This window comes from Rhinolophus hipposideros (genome assembly GCF_964194185.1).
Source record: "Rhinolophus hipposideros genome assembly, chromosome: 5".
Lineage (NCBI taxonomy): Eukaryota > Metazoa > Chordata > Mammalia > Chiroptera > Rhinolophidae > Rhinolophus > Rhinolophus hipposideros.
Genome location: NC_138051.1, coordinates 93407986 through 93423716, shown reverse-complemented (window position 1 = coordinate 93423716; position 15731 = coordinate 93407986). Strand labels below are relative to the sequence as shown.

General features: G+C 50.7%; 2 protein-coding genes across 18 annotated transcripts in view; one reads left to right on the top strand and one right to left on the bottom strand.

Annotated features, from left to right (window-relative positions):
• Window positions 1-4769, top strand: part of PRIMA1 (proline rich membrane anchor 1) — a 53917-nt gene extending 49148 nt beyond the window's left edge. Inside the window, exon 6 of one of the 2 annotated variants that reach the window (XR_013993366.1) lies at window positions 1654-1785. Coding sequence is in view for 1 of the 2 variants with exons in the window: in XM_081048755.1 (XP_080904881.1) it covers window positions 1654-1756 (103 nt within the window). In the remaining variant the exon portion in view is untranslated. Of the gene's footprint in view, window positions 1-1653 lie in introns of both variants that reach the window. The other variant, XM_081048755.1, reaches the window with a different exon arrangement.
• A 2390-nt stretch (window positions 4770-7159) lies between these two features.
• UNC79 (unc-79 homolog, NALCN channel complex subunit) overlaps window positions 7160-15731 on the bottom strand; it is a 248535-nt gene continuing 239963 nt past the window's right edge. For all 16 annotated transcript variants that reach the window (XM_081050030.1, XM_081050029.1, XM_081050037.1 and 13 more), the window contains 2 exons: window positions 8654-14550; window positions 7160-7947 (listed from right to left, as the gene is read on the bottom strand). In XM_081050030.1, coding sequence (XP_080906156.1) covers window positions 14350-14550 — 201 coding nt within the window. In that variant the 3' untranslated portion in view covers window positions 7160-7947; window positions 8654-14349. The remainder of the gene's footprint in view (window positions 7948-8653; window positions 14551-15731) is intronic.

Genomic DNA, 15731 nt, shown 5'->3' with positions numbered 1-15731 from the left:
GAGCCCATTTTGGAAGGAATGCCTGCTGGAATGCTGGTTTAAAGGGAAGATGTCTGGACCAGGTCGTGGTAGTAGTGGATGGTGGTCCAGGCCCCATAAGGCAGCCGAGGGTCTTTGGGCAAGTCACAGCTCTCCCTAAGCCTCAGTTTCCCCATGAAATGAAACTCTTACCTCCAGGCCTAGCTTCTTCAGGGGACCATTGTGAGAGGGGACAGGAAAATCTGTGACTGAGAGCGCTTTGCACAAAGCATGACACACCATGAGAGGATGTGCTGGTTCACATCTTGCATTTCTAGAAGCCACAGTGTCTGGGTCTGACACCCAGACAAAGTGCACTTGGATTTCTTCCTGTGTTTTGTGAGCTGCTTCTGCTGCAGGAGAAAAAGGAAGTTAGTAGATTTGATCTTGGGTGTTGTCTGGGCAGGCCTAATAATCCCACCCCATGAAACTACTAACAACCACCCTCCAGACCCTCCGTCCCTAAACTAATTCGCATAGGACTTTATCCCATACACATCAAGTACCAGTCCTCCTGCTGGGTTTGGGGAGGCTCTGAGGACGTTTGAGAAGGCAGAAGCAATCGGGCCCTGGGCTTTCGATGATGACTGTAAACATTCAATGTAGACAACATACAAAAAAGTCTGGTTGAGGCTCAGCCCCAGCATTCCTAGGGACACAGGAGGTGTCTGAGCCACAGCCCCATGGGCCTCAGATCCAACCAAGAGTCACAGAACTGTGGCTTGGGATTGGGCTACACAGTACGTGTGACCTAGCTCAGGAGGCTGTGGCCACCGAGGCGTAGGGCTGGGGGCGGCGGCCCTCCTGAGCCACTCATGGGAGGAGGTGGGAACTGAGCCAGACCAGAAAGTACTCCTGCGAGTTCAGTACCTCAGCAACTGAGCAAGAGCCTTCTCAAAGCCTCCTTCCCAGCCTTTCGACTCCCTGCATGCAAAGGAGGAATGGCTCTTGGGATCACATGGCCTCTGGAATGAGCTTCAAATGGCTCAACATGAAGTGTTTGAGAAGTACTAGCGAGTACGCGTTTAGTTTAGACATTCACCACCAGCACCACCTCCACCGTCACCATCACCACCATTACCATCCCCCTCATCACCATCATCCTCATTACTGTCACCACCACCTCCCCCACCAGCACCACCACCAGTGTCACCATCACCACCATCCACTTTGTCCCAGTTTTCATTTTCCTTTGACCACACAGAGGCAAGACTGCAGAATCCAACCACTAGCATCTCTCCTCCTTTAACCGTCTGCACCCCCAAATATTCACCTTCATGTCTGTTTGCTAATAATCAAAGAGGTAATCAAAGCCTGACCATACACCATTCTAGGCTGACCATGCGTTCTGGTTTGTCCTGAACAGTCCCAATCATGCCTTTGTGCCTGTGTCATTATTAATTGCCCTCCTCTTTCCTCTCCGCTATGCCCTGGTTTGCATGACACATATGGTCACCCCAATTAACATCATATCCAGCTTCTGATTGACCCCCCTCAAAGACCAGCAGTTCAGATGCTAACTCAGAACAGAGTCTGGTGGGCTAACTGGAAGGGCATCGCTCCCGCTGCCAGGCATTGATAGCTAATGATGACCCTCCCCTCCTTTGCCTTCCCTTCCCCTCCGCCCCCTCCCAGGAAACCCCTGAGAAAAGAAGAGAATGGCACCAGTGTTGCTGAGTATCCCATGACGTCCTCGCAGAGCAACAAAGCCGTGGATGTGAACAGCGCAGTGGTGTGAGTGTGCAGCCCTGGACCCGCTGGACAGAGGGGAACCTTGGTGGCACTAGTGGACGCGAGCTGACACTGGGCTTGCCCAGACTTCATTGCCTTGCCGGTCTCGAGCCTCCCAAAGGAGAAACCATTCTCTTCCCGGCCTTGCCCCTGGTCAGCCCACAGGCAGGGGCAGCGCAGCCCACAGGCTGAGCCAGGCCCACCTGCATGCAGCCCCCAGGGCAGCACCACCCCCAAGGCTCTCCACACCTCTTCCTTGTCTTGTGTTTGATCCACGGTCTCCCAGCTACTCTCTAAAGCACGCACTCTGTCCTAGCCAGAGGGTCTGTCTGTTTTCTGCAGTGGAGAGGTGCCCCCTTTAGCCAAGAGAAAGGCAATCCAGGGACCACTCCCCTGCCAGACAACCTCTTCTTCCTCCCAGGAAGCCCACCTGCTGTTCCGTTGACCATGCCATTCCCAACAGAAGCCATTGGCACAGCCATGAGACGTCCTTTTTTTAAGGTGCTCTCCACACATCTGTCTGTCACCCCATCTCCTGTCGTCTTCAGCCGTCATGGCCTGGCCTCTCCCTCCTGTTCCCACTGACACCCGGGCCCCTGGATCCTGACTCCCTGTCACGGAAGGCTGCGAGCCCGGCCTGCCAAGTCCCCTCCTGACTGAGCAGACAAAGGGGCCCGTTTACACGTGGGGGTAGCGCCTGGCCTTCTAGGGGCAAAACAACTCCTGAGCCTAGGCCAAGGACCCAAGAAGAACAGAGGTCACTACACGTGTTCTCAGACTCATTCCCACACCTGACCCTTGGGAACCAATGCATCCGTGTGAGCCAGGCCCTGCCTTCGTTTGGCAGAGGCCACCATTTGTGCCAAAGCCATTGCGGGCACTCTGGGCTGGGCTGACCCAGCCTCCCTGAGTCTCCCTTGAGGCCCTGAGTGGGTACTCAGACCTTCTGCTGAGAGCCCCCAGGCCTCCCCTCATCCAGTGGCTTCCTCGAATGTCTCTTTCTGAGGTCTTATGTTCTAAAAGTGCTACACCCTCCAGAATGGTTGGTGGACGAAGGCAAGGAAAGGGGATGAGAGGAAAGGGACCTTCCAAGCCTGTGTCCCAGGAGGCCACCCGCCCTGTGGGTACATCATTAGGCCCAGGAGATGGTGGCCCTGTGATTTTGCATCCCCTGGTGGTTTGGAGAAACGCTTCTGATGCTGTGGTTCCCTCACCACCCACACACTTGCTAGGAAGGAACCAGACCCATGAAATGGGTCTATCTCTGGCCACGTAGGAACTTCGCTAGGTGGACCTGCTCTGCCTCACACATCACCAGTGTAGTTCTCTGGTTCTGTGGAGGGCCTCGGGATGCAAGTGAGACTTTCACATCCAGGTGAGAGTGACAGACTAAAAGAAAGCCAGTCCCCGTTTGGGCTGAGCCTTGACACACCGCTGTCCTGGAGCCCTTGTGCCCACAGAGTTGTCTGTGCACCACTGTCCTTTGGGGAGCAAATGGGGAGAAGGTGAGTTAGCTGCCACCCTGATCAGCATGCAAAGGCTGCAGACAGGCCCCAGGCATACCCTCCCAGAAAGGGTTTTCTCTCTTCAGTTTTCAGTATGAGGACTCTCTGTGGGTTTGGACGTGGGTTTTGCTTTCCCTGCACACCTTAGCATGTGCCACTCGTGGCCTTCATCCTTTCCTCACCTGGTGAGCATGTCACAGCACTCTTGGTCGCTGCCCTCATTTCCCCAAGGGACGCACAGCAGGGTGACAACCAGACCAGAGGATGTGGGTCCGCAGCAGGGCAGCCCCCACCCCAGTGCTCTCTCCCCATGCCTGTACCTCCTGTGAGTCCCCTGCCTGTTACCTGAGCAGACACCAGAACCTGGGCAGGACCGGCCCTAAGCACATGCTACCCTGAGTGCAAAGTTCGGCCACAGGGGAGGGGAGGATCCTAGGTAAGGGGTGGTGGAGTGCTGGGCAGCCAGCCTAGGGGGACGTCAGTGGGAGAGGCACCGTCCACCTTTTCACAAACCCACTCTTCCCACCTTCCCCCCACCTTGGCTTCGACCTAAGAGGCCCAGATTTTGCAATCAGTCTAATCCATCAGGCTCTGGGGCCAGTATCCCCTTCCCTGGGGATAGCCAAGGCTCCGTGAAAAGCTAACCCTTGAGATTAAATTCCCCCAAATTGGGCTTGTAAAATCTCTTCTCACCCAGTCAGTGAAAACCAAGAAAAGAACTTTAAAAAAAAAAAAAAAAAAAAAAAAGATTTGCTTGAGAACCCCCCAAACCAAGAACCAGCCATTCAGAAGTCAGCTCTCAGGGGTGCAGCGAGAGAGCCCCATCGGATTTTTCAGCTTCAGAGACAGAATCTCCCTGAAACCTCACCAGCCTGGTATTTGAGCTTAGAGCTTTTACTTAAGGCATATATCCGCAGCCCCTAAACACTGACCAGCCCTCAGACTAGTCCGAACTTTGAGGCCGAGAACAAAATACACATGTGGTCTCTGCATTTTCTCAAATAGGTATTTTTCAACCGTGTCTCCTAGTTGACGCCAACTTTAGAATGGCATAGAGGACCTCCTAGAGTTTTCAGGTGTTCCTTAGAAGCTTCTAAAGCCAGTTTTGGAAGAAAGGCTAATAGCTGTAAAAATATAAACCTATAGATTATATATCATTATATATATTTAAAGAAATATCAACATATATACAAAATGACTGTACTCTCTGAATCTGTGCACCGTATGATTTAAACAGCCCAGGTCGTGTGCGATACCTAATGCATGAATGTAAATACTTGAGATCTGCCTTCCTAACAATGTGCCGAGTGCACAGGGAAGCTGGCTCCTGTTCCTAGGAGTTCTGTCTCAACGGACAAATACACATGTCGGTGCGTCTCGTCCACCAAGGAGCCAATGATGTCGGTTTCGTGCTGAGACTTTGCACAGGAAGCAGGACCGGCAGCGTTGGGGTTTGGGCTGTATGCTACTTACGAGAGGAAAGCACCATGCCTTTTTTATTTTCAATAAAAATATACTTCTAAAGATGGCTGCCACTTGTCATTTGGGGCAGGGGCTTGGCCCTGGGCTGGGGGAGGGAAGAAGAGAGCAGGCTGAGTGGGGGGGGGGGCTGACTCTCCCTTGAGGAACTGCTAGGAACCCAGGGCTGGGCCGGGTACCTTGCTTGACTTATTCCTGTAGGGTTTTATCTAACAGCCCAAGGCCGGCGTTTGTGGGGATCCTAAGGTACTGACCCTGCCCTTCGTGCCGTCTCCCAGCCACCTGGATCCTGGACTCAGTTGAGAAGCGGGTTGGCCAGCCATAGTAGGCCAGCTATATCCACAACCTGGCCCCCAGCCCCAGGGGGTGGAGGGACAGCTCAGTACAGAGGCTCTGGGGGAAGAGCCCGTGTCCCAGCCATGTGGGGTCAGGGCAGTGGAGGGGAGCTGTGGAAGTTCCCACCAAGACCCAGGAGGCATTCCTGCCCCCACCACCTGGGGTTCTGTGAGCTGCCATTTGTCGAAACCTGGCACAGGTCCTAGCATACGTTAGGCATGCCACGCAGTGGGTGGCAGCGTCATTGCTGTTTTTGTCACTGTCATTAAGAAATGGCTGCCATTCCGGCTTTAGTGGGAGTGCCTCTACACCCTGACCAGTGACACGGGTCCCCCCTTCGAGGCTGGTGGGGCACCTCTGGCCTTGTACACACTCCCGTGTACCCCAGCCCGGCCGGACTTGCAACAGCAAACCCCGAGGCCAGCCGGCCGCGAGGCAGGGAGCAGCAGGCCTGTGTGCGAGGCACACCTGGGAGAGGGAGGAGGGGGCAGCCGCCCCTGTGCTGACAACCCACCTAGCAGCAGACCCTCCTAGTGCCACTCCCACCTCCACCTCGAATCTCTGGGGCTTTTGGCCACTCGTTCCAGCTCTGCTGACCAACATAGCAAACAATAGTATACGCTCCACTGCCTGCAGGATTCATGCTCGCACCCTGGGCTGCCCACCAACTGCACTGGTGCTGATGCCACCAAGGTGTAGGACACAGTGGGACCCACAGGTGTCCCCACATGGCATCCAGAGGTGTGGCGGAATTCCTGCCTCTGACCAGTGAGCAGCGGCACAGAGGGTCTCCTCGTGTGGCATCACGGAAGACGGTCCTGGGAGGCAGTGAGCATCGAGCTTGATTCCAAGCGGTGGCCTCACCTTTGGACACGCTCACCCACCCCACCTGGCTACCGTGTTTCCCCCAAAATAAGACCAGGTCTTATATTAAGTTGTGCTCCAAAAGACACATTAGGGCTTATGTTCAGGGGATATGATCCTGAAAAATCTGCTAAGGCTTATTTTCCGGTTTGGTCTTATTTTTTGGGAAACACGGTAGTGACCGGCCCAACTGGACCACCCACGTCCCCTCCTCTCCCATCTCCCACGCAGACACTAAGTGCCTTTGGGCTCTGTGCTCCGTCTTCCAAACTCAGCTTGCAGGAAAGTACCTGACAAAACCCCTGACACAGGTTTGATGCCGTTTCCATCCCTGGGACATAGTGGGCCACCCAGCCCGGTCTGCAGACACTGTAGTGTCTGCCCCTTTCTGAGCGATCCGATGTCTCAGGCACCTGTCTCCCCTCCTTCATCCTATCAAACACGTCTGACTCCCAAGTTTGTACCTTGCAGTACCACTTTGCCCACTCATCTCCAGATCTGAGTTGTTGCTAGTGCCCACTCCCTGTGACAGGCCTCTCCTCACTGCCCCAGAGGACTCCTGGCTCCACCTCCACAACCTCTTTGTCCCCTCTTCCTCATCTCCACACACAGCCTCATGGCGCACCTCCATTTCTCAGCCCAAACCCTAACAGCCATCCTCGTTCCTCTTTGCTCTGGACCACCGGCCGACAAGTGAGTAAGTCCTATCGTTCTCCATCTGCTTCCTTTGGCTCCCATCACCCTGGTGCAGGCCACCGTCACTTCCAGCAATGAGAGTCCCTGCCTGGGCCCCCACAATCTGCTCCCACAAAAGCCAGAGGCATCGTTATAAAACATGTCAGATCACACATGGGGTAAAATTTTGCCCACGACTTTTTCACACTGCACATCAAAGCCACTCTCTTTACCCTGGTGCCAAGGCCCTTCCTGACCTGGTACCTGCTTCCCAGACACTCTGCCCCTGGTGGTGCCTTCTTTGACCGCCCCGAGTCATGCTCTGTTTCTAGCACCTTCGTTTATTGTCAGTACAGCACTGCTTCCCACCTAAGAGCACTTGTTGATTCTGTATTTACTGTCTTCCTCCTCCCATGCCTGGCACAAGAATAGTTGTACAATTAATTAATCGTGGGTCACACATTTAGTACCATACATGCAGCATAAAGAAAAGAATGTACCAATTTATTTCATATAACTATTCAGAGACCTCACCTCATTGGGGGGTGGGAAAATGGGGAGGATAGAAAAACCTGAATTTGCAAATTAATGGCATTTGGCTCTCTTCCGGTTTAACAAGTCTCTTGAGTGACTTGATCTCTTTTGGATAGATTCTCAGTCTGTCAGCCGTCTTCCCGGGTCTGCTCCCTCTAGGAGGCACCCAAGTGTGCCCCTGGGCAGGTGTGTGGTGTCTGGTGTCTAGTACAGGGGAGCACGGCTCAGACCACGTGGTGTCATTAGGTCCAGGCAGCGCTCTGATGCATAGTTGCCGGCCTGCGTTACTTCCCAGCCAGGTGACTGTGTCTCTGAGGGTGACCAGCTGGCATCCGTGTCCAGTTGCAGATATCCAGGCCATAGCACTCTCTGCCCTGTGGCCACAGGCTCTGCCCATCTTCCTGCTCTTTCAGCACCAACCATGGGCACTCTGGAATCTGCCAACTCAACGCAGGCAGGGAGAGGGCTGCCCAAGCCTGGGGCACAGGCTCCTGATTGCAGCCACTTCCCCTGCCAAGGCTGCCGAAGCCTGCAGGCAGTTCTGGAGGTTTTTGTGCCACCATGTTTGGGGGCTCATCTGGACATTTCTACAACGATGTCCTCATCTAAGAGGGAAGGTGAATGCCCACCTAGCTTCTCAGACCTGTCCTGCATGTGTCTCTCTTTTCCTTTCGCCAATAATCCCCCAGGGTCCAGAAGAGGTGTGCTCTCTGCTCCCTCATCCTGTCTGACCAGACCTCTGCCAACATCTGAACCTCCTCCTGCCCCATGCCATCCGTGGAGCTACGCTGGGGAATGGGGTTTCCTGGAGAACAAAGAACATATCCATTTATTATTTTCAAAATATTCTCCCCATCACAAACACAAGGATGTGAAGTCCAAATGACAGAATGCACCATATGGAGGAGGATTTCCCAGTTGCTCATTCAAAGAGAAACGTGGGGGAGGGGGCTTGAGTCACCACATGAAGTACAGCAGTGTGAGAATGCCACTCTCAAGAGGATGGGGGCCAAATTCCCACTGCAAGCTGTGATTTCATTTCAGCACAACACCAGCTGTCATCCGTCTGAAGAGGAAATGGCTGCACCAGTGTTAGGTGCTTAGCATAGAGCCTGGCACACCTACGAGCAGTGAATGCTGAAAGGTGCCCGTTACTCGTTCTGATTCCCTCTGGGCTTAGGACCAGACAGGCATCATTTCATTCACGCTTTACGAAAACGCTGGGGGAGGGGAATTACCATCTTCCTTTTGCAGCTGGTCAAACAGAGGCTTAGCCAGATTAAGTGATTTGCCTGTGGTCAGAGAACAGGTCAGCGGGAAGTTTTGGACTTGACCTGACTGCAGAGCCTGTTTTATGTCCCCCCCCTCCCCCCCACCGCAGCCCTAGCCCAGTGCTGAGCTGACAGCCCCGGGAACACACCCTGCCCTCTGGAATTGGCCAAGATCACCCCCTGCAGGTCCCCTCCCCCATAACCCCTCTCCCCCCAGCTGGGCCCAGTGATTGCCCTCACCTGGAGTGTTTCTGTCCTTCAGGCTTGATTACTTGCTGGTTGCTTTCTTTTCCAAGAGGCCACTTGAAGGAATGGAAATCAGGGCGTCTGCCAGGCAGCCCCAGGAGGCTCCTTTCTCCACTGGCCTGCGGGCAGGGGCCTGTCTGGACTGCATAATTAAAAAACCAGCTCTTTGTTCAAACAAATCTATGACTTTCACTAGTGTCCGGTGCACCCTACAGGAAAGCGGTCGTGCCAGCGGCTCACCTGGAGCCACTCCCCTCACCTCAGCTTCCTTGAACTGGAAGAAACCAGGATGGTCGTGGACCGATGGCAGTAGGACCAGCCCGACATGAACGGTCAGACTGATAGGTGGGGGTCTGCAGGGGCAGGGCCCCCAGTGCATGGCCAGGAAGGGAAGGGCCAGTATGGGGCTGACAGCACGCCTCCAAATCCTGCTGTGCCACTGTCTTGCTGACTGATGCTGGGGAAATCCTATCCCCCGTCGGGCCCCTAAAATGGGGGGGGGGTCAGTCTAAACTGGGGTCTGGGTGGCGACCTGCAGGCCTGCAGAGCAGAGCGGGTGAATGAGTGAGCACGCCAGGCCTCGCAAACTAACCCAGAGGTAACAGGACTTCTGCCGAGAGGCTTTTGGGAGTCTTCCTGCTTGGAGAGCAGGGGTCAGTAGTGAGAACTGTACAAAACTGGAGCCTGTATGCTCCATTGAAGGTATTCAAAACCAGAAGAGAAATAAACGTTCAAGCTCATCAAAAGAAACAGGCTAAGGGCCAAGTTCAGCCAGCAGGCTGCCGCTGGGTGATTTCTGTCTACATGATTCTAGGTGACCTTGTTGGTCAGGTGAATAGCAAAGGACTCTACCTGTCATTTAACTACCAGAATTAGGTATTAGAAAAATGCAGGGCTTTGGAGGCGGACATTCTGGGTGCAAATTTTTCTCTACCTCTTACTGAGGGACTCCTGCAAATATTCAGTGTCTCGGTTTCCTCATCTGTAATATGGGGTGAATAATAGAAGTGCCTACTTCACATCATTGTTGTGCAGAGTGAATGAGATTACTGTATCTAACGTGCCTGACATGCAGGAAGCCCTCAGCTATGGTAGCTACGGTTATAATTAATTAGGAGCAAGTCTCCATCGGGCTGAGTGAACTCTCACTAGGCCCCCAATCTAATAGAGTTCATCACCACAAGCTTTAGTTCATTAAATTTTATTCTTTTCCATAAAATTATTATGTTAAGTGTTACACTAAGTATGATTTAATTTGTGGGCTATACTATTTTTCAAATAAATGAATTCCCAAAGCCAAGGGGAAAATGCCTTTGTCAGATGAAGTGACGCTGGCTTGATGGAAATTTATGATAGATCAATAAGCAGAGACACCCGCAAGATGGAGCTGCCTCAGAAGAAGCCTTCAGATTTCTCTATCCCATGTTCCTGGCATATTTCAGCCAAAAGAGCCCAGAACCAAAAACAGGGAAGAGAAATTAATATTTATTGAGTGCTGCTCTGACTTGGGAGTCAGATGGCCTTCTGGGCCTAATGCTACTACTTACTGGCAGCATGGCCTTCCATTAGTCACTCAGACTCTGGGCCTCAGTTGCCTGACCTGCAAAATGGGAATAACAACACGTATCTCATCGGGAAGGGAGGGCTAAGAGGAGTAAACAATGTATGTAAAAGGCTTAGTACCCAGTAGATGCTCAATAAATGGTGGCTAGGAGGTTTCTCTAGAATACAATTCACAGGAGGCTCACTGCTTGCTGCTCCTGTCCGAGAAAGGAACTGGCCAGCCTCTTACTAACAATACCTCAGCCATCTCCCAAAGTACTCAAGTTTCAGAAAAACACAGTTTGGTACTGTTCCACTGAGTTCCAACCACCCCGTTCATTCTTCTAAAGACCATTACTATCAAAATACCCAATGTGCCCGATATACATATTTGCAAATTAATTCTATGAAAGAGGTATAGTAAATGATCTGCATTGTCCAATTCTTGCCAGAGGCCCTTCAATCCTAGCTCACAAGAGTCTTGGTGGGTAACCCATCTTCTCCGATCCAATCCAATCTTCTTTGGCCTGACTTAGTTTGGAAATGGAGATGAAGTCACTGCGACCACTTGGCCCCAGATGAGACTCTCAGAGATTTGCTGAAAACATCCCAAAGTCAGGCAGAAGGACAGGCTGGCAAAGAGATGGCATGTAATGGAGGCTGGGCACCGTGGCTGATGACCAAGTTTTGGCTCCCATGGGTCTTGTAGGACTTGCTTCCGAGGCATTGGATGAAGGAAAAACCACATGAGCCTGTAGCTGTGGGCTGTCCCCTCATGTGGTCTTCATAAGGTGGCAGCAGTCTTCCTGGAGGTCCACAGATTCTGGTACAATCTCCAGGCACCATCTCAGTCCTCCACCTGTTTGAGTTTTGCACCAGCCCCAGGGAAATGGGTAGAGAGTGCCATTTCATAGATAAGGACAAAAAAGTCCCAGAGAGTTTAATAACTTGTCCAAAGTCACCAAACTAGTAAGAGGCATGCCCGTTATAAAGAATCATGGAATCTACACATTTGCAGATTTGGGCTCATTCCACCCTTGGGAATCTCAGAATATGCTGTTCATACTCTGAAACCAGCAGGATTCCGTGAGGGAAGGAAAACTGAGTCTATTCCTTGGTCCTTCGCCAAGCCAATAATTATCCTGGCCAATCGGAATCAGGTATAGTTTGGGGGACTCTCTGCCCTTCGCTGCTATCAGCGCTGTCACCTGGGGCTGGGGGTGGAGCAGCAGGAGCCAACACGGGCAATGGTAAGAGAGAGTCCTAGGGTCAGACAGCCTGGGATCGAGTTCCAGCTCTGCCTCTTACAAGCCGTGTGACCTTGGGCAAGTAGCTTTACTTCTCTAGGCTTTCACATAAAATAAAAATAGCAACTGATAGATTTTATTGAGTGCTTACCATGTGCCACGCATAGCTCTAAGCTCTTTGCTTGCATTCTTTTATCATCTCAGCAACCGTATGAGGTAGAACGTGTCACTGTCCCCGTCTTACAGATGAGGAAACATTAATAGTGAAATTTCAAAAAACCCTGAGGTGGTAGGGAAAATACATCCATGCAAAGGTTCAGCTCAGTGCTCCTCACTGGCTTTCAGAGGCCAGAGGTCAGCAGACGTTCCCTGTAAAGGGCCAGACGGTAAATACTTTAGGCTTTCAGGGCCATACAGCCTCTGTCACAACTCTTCAACTCTGCCGTTGTAGCACGAATGCAGCCACAAACAATATGTAAATGGCGGGTTGGGTTATGTTCCAATAAAACTTGAGAAAAACAGGCAGTGGGCTGTGGCTGCCCATGGGCTGTCATCTGCTGACCCCCGACCGAGGTGAAGGGCTTCTCCTACTTCTTAGGGCCAATCATGCCAAACATCCATCTGTCCCCTCTTCCCCTGACTTTTGTCTTCTAAGGGCCTAAGCCCCACTTGCTGGAGAGGCTGACATAATGAGGTAAGAAAGAAGATAAGGACATAGGGCGATGCGGGAGTGGGAAACAGCACAGGCCAGAGAAGGTTGCTGGTCTCTAACAGCCAGGGAAGTGGCAGAGTCCCAGCAGGGACAGTATTTGGGTCGGGCTGGCAGGAAAATGGGTCAGTCTTCAGGAGCAAGGAGGGAGACCTGCCTGGGTAGGACCAAGACCCCAGGTTCTGACTGGACAGAGGAATAGGTCTGGAAACAGGCAGCATTAGATGGTGGCCAGGTAAGAGGTCTGAGTTAAGGGATCATCTCCAGCCCTTGGGGGGGGGGGAATGCAAATACAAAGGGAAACTGAGGCAGAGTCCATTCAAAGAACGAGACACAGAAGAGGGAAGAAGCTGTGAATGACTCTGGACCTTGTCTAGTGGTAAGAGGTGGCCACCGAAATCCGGATGGCTGCCCGTGGCAGGGTGGGCTCAGGACTAGCCAAGAGCTGGGCCTCCAGCCTAGACCGGATGGGGAAGCCAGGTAAACGCTCACAGGAAAAGTAGCCAGGGCCTCCTCCTCTGCACAAAAAGAGAATGCCACAATTCAGCCCTTGCTGAGCCCACTGGGTAGCTCAAGAAAGACCTGTTGCTTCATCAAATCCATTCAGTTCAATAGACATTAATTAAATACCTACTACATGCCAAACCCTGGGGCTACAGAGACAGGACATACCCTGAAAGCTGTCAGAGTCTACAAGTGAGATGAATATATGCATAACTTTCTATAAATACCAGATAAAATGTTCACGGAAGCATGACCAAGCACGACTGGGACAGAGGAGAGTTCTGACAGCGGGAAGGCCATTCAGAAGAGTTTGTTAGTAAATAAGAACGATTATTTCTATACTCTCAACATAGGGACGCACTGGTGCATGATCTACCGCCTCTCTTTCTTGAACTTGTGAAACACTTAAACATATGAGAACTTGTTTTCCCCTGAGAAGCATGAAGATAATCAGACTTCTCAGAAGAAAAGAGAAGCCTCTTAATCACCAACATTAAGAAAAAGTCTCATGCACTTAAAGTCCTTCCGAGAGAATGGACTTCATATCAGTTGTGTGTTTCTCTCACCAAATGATCTGAAAGGAAGCCTTATCCTCAACAATCGTACTTTAGTACTTAAGGGACATCAGGAGTTTTAAAAGTTTAGAAGAAATGGTTGTCAGGAACTGAACTCTAGCTCTATACACTAATTTTAAAAAACCCCAGGCTCACAAAGATAATAAAAAATGCATTTAATAGCATGTCAGTACACAGCTTAAATGTATATTAAGTTTTCTTGTAGTCAGTGCATTACAGGGAGAGAAGAGAAATACCATTTGTGAATGCACAGTCAAATGCTAAGTATCAGTGCTGCTAAATCTTGGTGTTCTTACACTATTAAAATTCTGTTTTATGAAACATAACTCCAGGTGCAGTGCTCTGTGCCAGCGTGGGGAATCGTCTGGTCCAGTATGCAATCTACAGTTTTAAATTGAATTGTATACAAGTATTAACAAAAGAATAAAATTTATTATTCACAAAACTAAAGTGGTTATCATAAAGCTTACAAGAAAGTACAGCCTAGAACGAATGAGTTGAAAAACTAGTTTTAAAAATAATGAAACTCACTGGACACTTTTGGAAAATGATATTATAAAACAAAGAAACCAATTGGCACAGTTTAACCACCTAATTTCTAAGTGCACTTTGTAATGGTCCTTGCAAGCTGCCACTTTTCCCAGGATAATGACAAAAAGCTTCAGTCAAGTGTCACTGGCTTATGGTGACGGGTTTTTTATTGCATTGCCAAGAGTGGATTTTAAGAAAAAACACTACAAAGGTTTCAAAAACCCTATTTATTCTCTATCATCAAAAATAGCAACAGGGGGACTTATACAACTTTTCTGTGAGTACCCACCAGTCTATTTTTTTTTTCTTAAAAAAAATAGAAGTTAGTTAAAGAAAAATGATTTGGTTTTTAAAAAATAATGTAAGGAAACACTTAATCAGATAGCCCAAGGAGTCATCAGAAATATGTGTAGCAAGAAAGCTTCATTTTTGGCCCTCTCCGGCCTTTGCACGTCTTTTACTAAACTAGAAAGAGAATGTACAGTACCAATATGTTCCCCAACCTGCTTGGATCAAATTGTTTTGTTTTTAAACCCATTATTGCTAAACCAGAGTGTTGACACTGAGAGCCGAGGAGTCCACTCATAGAGGATAAAATTGAGAGGCTGCTTCTGAGGACTGGATCTCCACCTGCGCCATTTTGAACTGGGTGCACTGCAGCCATTTGCGGAGGGCCACCAGCCCGGCACTGCTCTGGGTCGAGCCCGGCAGTGTCCTCAGGCTGTGGTGGTTGACGTTGTTCTGAATGGCCTGGAGGCGAAGCTGGAGTCCCGCCGAGAGGTGCTGTTAAGACAGGGCAAGGCATTCCATTTAGTTTCTTGCTTCCCTAAGGTTCACTGACAACCCAGGGACTGCCCGCCTCGACTACTTCTGCAGGCAGAACTTGTACATGGCTCAGGGGTCGTCTGGCCTGAAGAGGGCCCACTCTCAAATGTGGCAATGCTCTGGGCAGGGAACGTGGGCCTGCACCATGTTTCTAAAGTCGATCTGACCCAAATCCATCCAAACCATGCCATTCCCGTCTTAACTCATTTATGGCAACAGGAACTTAAAGCGGACATCCATGTATGGGCTGAGACCTATACTTGTCCCCCAGGAGCCGGTCACCATATGAGCCTAGTGTCATGGTGAAGTGACCTGGCTCTGCCGCCAGGCTCCCTGGGTTTAAATCCTGGCTTCCCTGTGGACAACTTTAAAAACAAGCTTTTTTGGTCTGTTTGGATTTTCTCGTGGGCAAAGGGTGGGGATGGTAACACTTACTTCATGGGGTTTTTGTAAAAATAAATGAATTGACAAAGGGTTTAGAACAAAACTTGGCACAGAGTAAGTGCTCATGACATTTTAGTGATGGTTATAATCTCTGTTCTCATGTTAATGCACACTAAGAAGCTAGGTGGTAAACTACTTATTTTTCTGAGCTTTTCATCAAATTCTGCTAGCCTACTCTTAGAAGTCCGTGCAATGTCAATCACCAGATTACCAACAGGCAGGGTGAGGGGCAACCTAGAATGCCCCGAGGTGGAAGTACAAGCACTTGGCACAATAAAAATGAGATGAGGTTTTCAGCAGTGCCAATGCACCCACCCATGGCCACAAACAAGACAACGCCATGAATCAGGACTCAGCCTGCAGTCACTGCTGACAGCTGCATTTCTCTCTCAGTGTCTGCGTACCTTGAGGTCCCTGCTTTCCTTCCACTAGCATCCTTCCCCAACTCTAGGAAGAAATTTAGCAAGAAGGTTTCCATCTTTCCCCTTGCCCCACCCTCATACTCCTAGTTCCATAGACAGGGCCCAGTTTTGGGTGGAGCTGGTGGCTAGCTCCGCCATCTTAATGTCAAGCCCCAGTAACTACATTTACTGGTCATGGAGTAGCTTTGGCCCTACCGTGATGACGTGTCACTCGAGGCAGGGCCTGGCTGTGGGAAATACACTCAGTCAGGTTATTCCCCTTCCTGGCTGCAG